The sequence below is a fragment of the Crocuta crocuta genome, unplaced genomic scaffold (genome assembly GCF_008692635.1).
Source record: "Crocuta crocuta isolate KB4526 unplaced genomic scaffold, BGI_CrCroc_1.0 scaffold299, whole genome shotgun sequence".
Taxonomy (NCBI): domain Eukaryota; kingdom Metazoa; phylum Chordata; class Mammalia; order Carnivora; family Hyaenidae; genus Crocuta; species Crocuta crocuta.
The window spans coordinates 2,029,696-2,039,802 of record NW_027532747.1 but is presented as its reverse complement, the minus strand read 5'-3'; the positions used below and the strand labels follow the sequence as shown (position 1 = coordinate 2,039,802).

General features: G+C 60.2%; 1 protein-coding gene across 1 annotated transcript in view; it reads right to left on the bottom strand.

The window, feature by feature from the left end:
* Positions 1-9,270: 9,270 nt before the first annotated feature.
* Positions 9,271-10,107, bottom strand: part of RTL1 (retrotransposon Gag like 1) — a 24,395-nt gene continuing 23,558 nt past the window's right edge. Inside the window, exons 8-9 of the mRNA XM_077780821.1 lie at positions 9,547-9,605; positions 9,271-9,463 (exon numbers count right to left, since the gene is read on the bottom strand). Of these exons, the coding sequence (XP_077636947.1) occupies positions 9,271-9,463; positions 9,547-9,605 (252 nt within the window). The remainder of the gene's footprint in view (positions 9,464-9,546; positions 9,606-10,107) is intronic.

The window sequence follows — 10,107 nt, the reverse complement described above, 5'->3', positions numbered from 1 at the left end:
GTGATGAATGTGCTACTAATATGAGGAGGGCTGAATGACGGGTGCCCTGTCTGGCTGGGGCTGCCCTCCCCTGGGGCTTATGGGGGGCGGGAGGCCGGGGTGGGGGGTAGGGGAGCAGCTCTGATCCCTGGGGGCCGCTGGGGCCCCGAGGCAAAGCTGGCCCCGTGGAATCCTGAGATGGATGTGTGTTGGGGTGAACTAACTCGGGCTGGTCCCCCTTCTTCTAATGGCTTTAGGATGCTGGGTTCTTTTGCAGAAAGGAATGTTGGGGAGGTGGTGGAAGACGTCTGAGCTGAGCGCAGCGTCAGAGGGGCCGCCCCAGGCTGCAACTCTTCCTCCCCACCTCTGCGCTCCCAGGGCCCTGCAGGGGGCGGGACAGGTGGTGAGGGCGTGGCCAGCCTGGTTGTGACCCAGGGCCAACACTCAGCTCCCAGGGTGGTCACTGAGCTGAGCGGGACCCTGAGGAGGTTACAGAGGAGCCCCTGTCCCCATGCCTCATGTCTCCGAGACCCAGCTCAGGAAAGTGGGGCTGTTGGCCAAATGGGGTCAGAGGGGCTCAAGGGCAAAGGAGCCGTAGACCCAAGTCCACGTGGAGTCCTGGAGTCGGCACACCGGGCTTTGCTGGAGCAGATGCCCTGGACACACAATTGGTGGGAAAGGAGAGGCTGAGCGCTGCCGCTGCCACCATCCACACCGCCACCTCCATCACCTCCTTCCTACGCTCTCCTCCTCCTCCTCTCTCCTCTTCCTCCCTCCTCCCTCCACCCCTGCAGGGAGGTGCCTCAAGAGGACTATAGGCCAGTCCCACCGAGAGAGCATGGGGCTGAGTGTGGCCCCTTTGCAGAAAGAACCACGTTGGCATCCATGGCCATGTCTCGGCCAAGGAGACTTAACCCCAGGCCCTGATGTAGATGGCAACACGGATGGAGCTGAGTCATGGTCCAGGCAGCGTTGAGACAAGAGGAAGATGGACTCCAGAGTGTGTCTCACTAAGATGAGCCTATCTCAGCCAAGAGGGGGCCGAGGGTCCAGAAGAATCCTGCCCATGATGGGAGCCCCATCCTCCTTCTGGTGGAGCTCAGATGTCCATGATGAAGGGACCCCTTGATGTTCCAGAGCCCAGACCCCATCTCCAGACCCAATGAAGATGTTGCATCCAGAATGACAGTCCCCTTGATGTTCCAGAGTGAAGCCTGCAGCTCCAGCCTCCGATGAAACTCAGATGCCCGTGATGAGTGGCCTCTCTATGTTCTAGAGCCAAGACCTGAGCCCCAGGCTCCAGCAAAGCTTATATGTCCATGGTGAGTGACCTTGATGTTCTAGAGCCTAGACCTCTGCTCCAGTCTTGGATGAAGCTTGGACCTCGAGAATGAGGCTCCCCTTGATGTTCCAGAGCTGAGACCCCAGTTCCAGCCTTTGATGAAGCTTGAACATCTAAAACGAGGGGTCCTCTTGATGTTCCAGAGCGAAGAGTCCAGATCTGGCCTCTAGTGAAGCTCAGATTCCATGATGAGTGGCCCATTTGATGTTCTAGAGCCAAGACCACAGCTCCAGACTCCAGTGTAACTTGCGCATCCAGAAAGAGGGTCCTCTGGATGTTCCAGAGCCAAGACTGCAGCTCCAGCGTCTGTTGAAGCTCAGATGTCCACGATGAAGGGCCCCCTTGATGCTTCAGAGTTGAAACCCCAGTTCTAGCCTCTCATGAGACTTGGACATGCAGAACTGGCGACAGAGCCTCGGGGCTTGCTTGGACAGGACTTTGCTTGGGCAGGACTGGCTGTGTTGAGACTGGAGATGGCAAAGGGGACTCTGCTCTCCACCCATGGCCTGCAGCGCTCCGCTCTGCACTAGCTACCGCAGAGGTAACATTTGGACCCCCAGGAAACTGGGTTCCAGATGCATTAGGAGAGATGTGGAGGAAAGACACTTAGGAGGAGTGTCAGGAAGAACATGGCGGCCGACATAATGGATTGCGCATGGCACTGCCGATGAACTTGCCCGTGAGAGTATATCTGTGCGGCAAAGCACTGTTTTATGCTTTTTTAGTTGTGTTAGACTCATGGCTGGCTGCACAGCAGCCTTGACCCACTGGGGCTGCCAAGTTGGCCGGACCCTGGAATGTAACCCAAGCTCGTTTCTGCGGCTTAGCTCTTCTCCCAGGGGAAGGTGCTAAACGCCCACTCGCCAGACCAGCGTGAAGCCGTGACCTTGGGGCCGGTCAGATCTGATTGCCTCTTTCTAGCAACGGAAGCTCATTGAGGTCGGGACTGAGATGGGGCCAGGCCATCGCGATGGTTGTGAAGACAGCATGGGGGGGGCAAGGGACGCCCCCAAATACATGGGGAGATGATGGCAGCTTCCCAGAGGCAGGTGCCTGTCGGGCTGGGACTGTGCCCCAAGCACTTTGATCATAGCTGTGGCCCTTCAGGAACTCAGGTGACACCAGACTGTCCACTAAGCTGAAGAGAGATGACAGTTAAGGACATGAGGCCAAAAATGCTGACTTGCTCAGAAACCAGAGGCACATCGTGGGTAGATGGAGACGAAGCTATGGAAAGTGTCACCTCTGGGAGGAGAGAATGCACAGTATCTGGAGGTGTGGACTCCGAGGCCTCTAGACGGGGAGGTTCTGCAAATCTGATGTCATCAGTTCTGCCATTAAGATGCAGCTCCGATAAGGCATTCCCAGAAACTGACTTACTTTATGCACTTGGAGCCTGCAGGAAACAGGAGCAGCTAGCAAAAGTTCTTGAAAAACACATCCTAACGATGCCAACATCATTTTGGTGATATTTCCTGGAAGTTCATTAGCATTTGGAACTGTGCACAAAAACTTCTTTTATGAGTAACCAGAACTCTAGAGCCCGGATGGAATGGAGGAGGATTGTCATCTTCGAGGACTGCCCTGCCCTACCCCCACCCTCATTTGGCCAAGTTATTTTAGGAGGTTTCCAAGAACAAGAAATTATTAGAATCACTCATTGCTGATTTCCTAGAAGCCCCCACAACAGACTCAGAGCCAAATGCGAACCGGGTGAGCCGGCAGGCTTGCAACGTTTGCGAAGAAATGTGGAATCTGCTCTATAAAAAAGTCATCAGCTTCAGGGAGCGAGGCTCAGCGTAGAATTGCACTAGTAGAAACAAGGATGGATGGAACCTCTAGGCCATCAGGCAGAGACCCTGGTTTAAGATAGATCAGAGACTACTACACCGACCCTCCTGGGAAGGCCATCCCGCTCTGGGGTGTTTCTGGAGTGTGCTAGGCATTGTGCTGGACTTGCCATCCTTGCCCTCCAAGTTCGAGAGGCCAGATTCCAGGTGCTACCACTGTGGTCTCAATGTAGACGGCTTCCCTTTGATCAGGGCTAGATGGCCCCACGTGGTTGCCCAGTTAGCTCCCCTATTTTACAGTCGAGGAACTGAGGCCGAGAGAAAGGTTGGCTCCTTGATGTCTGTTAAGACTCGACCTCTCTCTGGAGGTCAAAATTCCTTACCCTAAGCTGCCTCTGGTTTTACTGAGATTCAGGAAGAGCCCTGAAGGCTGAGCGATTGTCTGCAGTCACCCATCAAGAGAGCAGAAGTGGGAAGGCATTTGGCACCAGAAAGATCTCCCACGTCCTCGGGCAGACTGACTGGTGGGGACGTCCTCCAGGAACCCCACCCCCATGCTGTGCTGGAAGACCAGACCAGAGGGCGTGAGGACTCTGGGGAAGTGGGGGCAAGGGGCCAGGAGGAAGGAGTCCAGGGAGCCAGGCCCAGCCACTGTTTGTTCCACCTCTCCCCCTCCGGGCCTCAGTTTCCCCATAATTCACTTTGCCTTCTGCTTAGAGTGGCTCCTGCTGGCAATGTGGATCACTGGCCTGGAGGCCAGGGGTTGCCAAGGGAGCGGGAAGTCATGGCCTTCTCCCTTCCCCCGGAGGGACTGAGTGGACCCTACCCCCCATCTCAGCTCTTAAGAGGAAGCAAGGAAGGCAGGGAGCTGCCTTGGGCTACAATGTTCTCCCTGGGCTGTGATCTCCCCTTCTGATTTTTACCAACAGCTGCCATTCTGGAGCTGGGGTCTGGAGTGGAGGCAGGGTCTGGCGGGCCCTTGGAAAGCTTTCTCCTGAGCTCTGCTCTCACGAGGCCTGGTTTTGTGTGCCAGCCTGGCAGCAAGGGGCAGTGCCGCTGATAGTGGCCTCCTGGTACTTCTCAGGAGATACCGCGGGCTCTGCCCCTCTCTGCGCCCTGCAATCACATGGGGGTCCCGGGGCGGTGGTCTCCGCGGCAGATGCTGGGCCCACCCGTGGGTGGGTGGAGGTCGGTCAGGAGGCCGCAGAGGCTGGGTGGTGGGGGCAGGACGGCAGCCAACTGGCCCGGGGAGTCAGGCCAAATTCAAGCCAGATGTTACTCAATCAGCAGAGGAGGGGGAACCCCGCTCCCCCGGGAGGCATTTATTAGGCTGATTCGATAGTTGTGCACTTCCCGGACAGCCCACAGCCCCATCTCTGCCTTCCCGCGGCCGAGGGGCCTCTCTGGGCAGAGCGCCCCCTGACCTCCCATTGCCCTTGGGCGGGCTGGGCGGGGGCCGGGGCGGGGGCTGGCAGGGCGTTTCGGAACGTTACCTATATACCTGCACTTTACAAAGCACTTTATCTGTTTGCTTGCTGTTGGGTGATGGTGGAGTTGAATGGAAGTGTGCCTGTCAGCGGGCTGGGTGCTCCTGTCAGCGCCCCCCATGCCAAGGGGGAGACCCCAAACTCAGAGAGGGGCAGGGCCATTCTGGGGATACATCCACAGAGAGTTGGGGATTCACCTTCATGGGAGGGGCCATGGCTCTGAGGCTGTGGCTGGAGGCCTCTGGGCCCAGCGGTCAGAGGACCACACCACTGGGGGGAAGCCCCCCACCCCCAGGGCACCCCAGAGCTGACCTTCCGGGACTGGTCGGGCCAGACTGGAACCTACCTCCCTTTGCTTAGGCCTGATTATGACCCCAAAAGGCCAGGCCTTAGCCAGCCTCCCCGCGGTCTGTTCTCCTGAGTGCGCTGCTTCGAGTTTTTCTGCAGCCTGGGGCCCCGGTCCGGGGGGCAGAGGGGGCACCCCTCTATCCCAGCTTCGGCACGGCGCCCAGCGCCAGGTTGGTGCTCACTTGGTGCTGGGTGACTGCCTCAGGTGTGGTCCTGGCCCGGGGGGGTGGGGCTCAGTGTGCAGAGGGACCCTGGCCTGGGGTGGGGGGCAGATGTGTGCCTGGATCAGGGTGTGTGTGTGTGTGTGTGTGTGTGTGTGTGTGTGTGNCGTGCCTGCGTGTAGGAGCATGCGCGCGTGCGAGGGTCTGTGCATGTGTGAGAGAGACAGATGGTGGAGAGTGACTGGAAGTGAGAGACAGATTGGGTCTCTCCCTAAGCCTGGACACCCTGAGCATCCACTTCTCCTCCAGACCCCCTCCCTGCTGCCGCCCCCGGCTCGCTGCAGTTTTGTCCACAGCCCGTCTGTGTGTCCATTTCTGCCACGGCGGGGCAGACGGGTGGCAGCCGTGGCCCCCCACCCCTGACCCTTCACCGTCGCCCTCCCCATCGCCTCCTCCTGGCAATGCTGCTGACGGGTCGGAGGGAATTTGANACCCCCTCCCCCACAGCAGCCCCTAGGCCCCAGCCACCAGGGCAGCTCACAGGCCACAGCCAGCCGCCTCCTAGAGGGAAGAACAAGAGTGGGTTGAGCAGGCGCGGCCGCCTCCCCTGCCCTGCCTCCCCGGCTGCCCTGCTGGCGCTGGCCGGGGACCTCAGGACCGGATGGGACCTTCCGGACCTCGCTGCTGCACCACACCCTCGACAGAGCCCCGGCCCCGGAGGATAACGGTGTCCCGGAAGCCCCAGGATTCAGGTCAGTTCCCGCCGTGCCTCGCGGCGCCCCACCCCCTTCTCTGCCAGGTCTACCTGCAGTGCAGTCTGCACACAGTGACTTGTACCCAAAAGTGCCAAAAATGACCTCGGGCTTTCTTTGTCTGATTGGTTTGCCAATGAGGTTGAGAGTGGACCAGTCGGATGAGCTTGTCAGCAGCCCCGGGCCTTGGACGCATCGTATACATGTGCACCTGCCACGTATGTTCTGTAACACACAAGAGGTTGTATTTCCGCACCTCTTTATGCTCGGCCTGAAAACTTGGTTGCCAATTAGAAAATGGGTGGGGGGAGGGAGGGGATAGGTGCCTTTTCAGAATTTCTTCATGAGCTGGGCAGACAGAAGTGATCCCCGTTCCAGGGTGTCCTCGGCAAGGTTCTCGGCCTTGGAAATTGTTCTCCAAGCTTTGCACGTGGTGGATGTTATGTTCCTGACGTGGGCGTGGTCAGGGGGTCGAGCTGGATGCCGAGGCTGGGCTGTAGCTGTAAAGGCTCTTGACTCATGTCCCAGCTTGGTCTTTAGAAGTTTCCAGGTCCAGCTGGGGGGGGTCCTGGGTCTTTTCTCCTTGCCGTCTAATCTTTTGGGGGTCCACGTCACACGTATCCATCCCCACGGGCTCCATCACCCTGGCTCCTAACACCTAGCACTGGTTCATGTCACCGGCAACTCCCGGGTCCCAGGGCCTGGGGACCCCGTGGGCCGGGCATCCTGGGCTCCCATCACCTCCACCCGGCCTCTCTCATCCTGGGCACGGCACCCCATCTCCATCACTGCGGACCTGGCCATCACCCATCCATCACCCGCCTCACCTCCATCATCCTCGCTTCGGGGCTCCCTCTGGCCGCCAGGGCCTTGTACATGGTAGGCTTTCATTCATTCGTTTGCACACTCGGTGAAGGTCTACCGTGTACCGGGCCCTGTGCCAGGCAGCAAGGACTGTGCCCTCGGGAGTGCACGCCTCGGGGAGATGCGCAAGAACCGGCGGATGGCGGAGAGCCTGGGCCCGGGTCGGCTCGGGGACGCGGTGCAGAGAAGGGCGGATCTGACTGCACGCAGGGGGCAGGGGTGGGGGGCTCAGCCAGGTCCTGCTGAGTGGGGTCTGGAAGGAGAGGTCACATGTGCTCTCTTGGATCCCCGTTGGTGGCCAACATCTCAGAAATGGCGCTGGGAACCCAGGCCCTCTCGGCTTGTCCATGGGGCCCTCGCGCCTAGGCCCCCGCACGGTTCCTGCCCCTCTGTCCTCGCACGCCGCTCCCCGTTCTCTGGGTCAGCCTCCCCGCCGTCCCCTTTGGTGGTCATCCAGTTCTATCTGGAACCTTCATTGGCCATACATCACCCTTTCCAGATGGTAAATTGATGCTCAGACGAGTTCCCTGAGCACCGATTGTCCACACTCAGAGGGCTAAGGACCAAATTTTGTGTTCTTCCCACCAAAGTTGACAGAAATGAATANGCTGTCTTCCGCTGGACCAGTTGGGCTGTCCTGTGAACTTGCTCTCCAGCAATGGGCGCGAGGACGGGATTGTGTCTGTGGACTTCAAAGCCTGTGTTTGGCCACTTGTTGGCTGTCACATGTCCATTTTGGGCATGTCTGGGTCTTGTGGAGCCGGGACCCTGGACCCTCTAGTGTCCCTGAGGACTCTGGGGTGTTGGGGGCAGGGGGTGTGGGCTCGTGGGGTATGACGATGGCTCAGATGCCCTCAAAGTCCCCTTGGAGAGTTGGAGGGGACTCTGTTTTAGAGGCTCTTGGTCTTCAGGGCACGTTGCAGCTTTGTTAACTTGGGTCCCACCTTTAGTGGCTGGACTTGTGTGACTGTCAGGCTTGCCCACGAGCCCCTTGCAGGCTGATTCTGACTCAGAGTTAGTGTGGGGTGCGCAGGCGCCTCGCGATGGGGGGGTCCTGGGGGTGGGGCCGCCCCTCGCTGGTGCTCCTNCCCCTCCTCCCTCACCTGTCACTCTGAGCCCCTCCCCCTCACTGTCACACTGAGCCCCTCCCCCTCACTGTCACACTGAGCCTTTCCTCTCTTAAGTGTCACATTAAGCCCCTCCCTGACCCTCACCTTTCACTCACTTACCCTATTAAACCCCTTCCACTCATGTGTCACAGTGAGCCCCTCCCCCACTCATGTGCCATCTAGATCCCCTCCTTCACACAAGTGTCCTAGTGAGGGTCCCCTCACTCTTGTCACACAGAGCCCCTCCTTCCCTGGAATCGCACGTGCCCCCCTCCCCCAACGCGCTGCGTCAAGTCCCTCCCCCGCGTGGCCAGCACTGAACGTGCTGCGCTCACGTGCCACGTGGGGTCCTTCCCTTCTCGGTTGCCACGTGCAGCCCATCATCCCGGCCACTGTCACACCGGTCCCCTCCACTCAAGGGTTACACTACGTCCTTCACTGTCCCGTGCCCCACCGCCTCCCTCGTCCACTCGTAGCTTACCGGCCGTCTCTTCCCCACCCACGTGTGCTGCCATCCCCTTCCGTGCTGGCGGCACACCGAGTCCCTCCGTGCCCGTGGGACGGCAAGCCCCACCCCCACTCACGTACCGTATGGAGTCCCCCTCCGTTCGCTTGTCCCACTGCGTCCCTGCCCTCCTGTGTCACCTGCGGCCCCTCCCCCACCCTTCCGCCACCCATCCCCCCTTCTCCCCAGGGCCGGAACCCCACGCCCTGGGGCCTTTCCTCCGTGTGCCCTTTAGGGACGTTTACTTCATTACGTCATTCTCTCCACAGCGGGGATATTCTTGACCCCTTACTACGTGCCGAGCTCCATGTCTGTGGGAACGCGTGTTCACTGTGCCAGTGGCTGGTGAATTTATGGCGAGGTCTGCGGCAGGGAGAAGGTGGGTGGACACGGGGTCAAGGAAAATGTGCAGGAACAAGGGAAGCTCTTGCTGTAAAAAAAACTTTATTGAGGTATTTACGTATCTGCCGTCCACCTTCTAAAGCGTGCGGACGCTGGTGTTCCGTATATTCACGCACGTGTGCACGTTCAACACGCTAGAGTTTGGAAGGTTGTCCTCACCGCTGGAAGAGACCCTAGNCCATGCCAGGCTCGGTGACTCCTCACCAACTTCCCAGGGCGTCCGGGAGCCCATTCCACAGACGCAGAAAGCGAGGCAGGTGCCCCAGAGTTGGAAGTTGCAGAAGGGTGGGATCAGACCCCCCCCGCCCCTCCCGTGTCCTCAGCCTCCGTGACCTGGCAGGTCCCCAGCAGCGGGTGGCGCTGCCCGGGGCCGGCTGTCCCCCGCAGTCCCCGCTCTGAGCACTAACAGCAGCAGCAGGCGCGCCCCCGCTCGCCCTCCGGGGGGTTGGCACCGCGCTTCCCGGAGGAGGGTTGCGGCCGTAGTCAGTAGGTGGGGGGTGAGAACGGCTTCATACAGGAGTTGATGCACAGTTATCCAGCTCCTATATGGTGCCTTTCCTCATCCCCTTCAACCGCACGCAGCCCCCGGGCCCTCCTCTGCACCCGCAGCCGCACAGCGCTGCCCCTCCCCGCCTTGCCGCTGCTGCCCCGGCCTCCTCCCGGCATGCTCTTCTCCCGCTCCCCCTCCTTGGCGGGCCCCCAAGTTCCTGGAGGGTAGGGCCCCCTACTCGGAGGAGAAGGCTGTGGTGCCAGTGGGAGAGCTCCAGGGCTGGGCCCGGGCCACCTTCTGACTTCAAGCAGACTGACCAGAGGTGGGCAGGACCAGCTCTGGGGCCTTTCCCATCGACGGGCCTGTGGCCGGGCACCTGTGGGGACACAGCCCCCGGTACGGAAGGGCAGCCTGCGGACACCTGTGGCCTCCGTCCCCTGCACTGGGGGGTGGGGGGGGTCCTACTGCTACGGAGGAGGGTCCCCTCGAGGGCTCTTAGCCTCTACCCACTACCAGGTGGCTGCTTCCTCTCTCCTTAACCCTCGGGCGCACCCCAGCTTCCCAAGGATCCCTAACGCTCGCCCTGCCTCGCCCACCTGGCAGCTATCACTAGGTGCCCCGCTCTTTCCTTGTCTAAGGGGGGGCCCCAGGGCACGAGACCAGTGTCCCCTTGTCACGGCTGTTGTCTTTCGCATCCTCTACTAACTTGGCTTCCGCACACGACAGAAGGTGACTCCTGCCAGGCCCCTGTGCGGCTGGAGTCATTAGCCCACTGCCCAGGGTGGCAGCCAGCCCCGGTGCCCGTGGGGGGGGGGAGGGGGCAAGGCAGGGGTGCTTTGTCCACAGCAGGAAGCTGTTACAGCAGGGCTGGAAAGGCC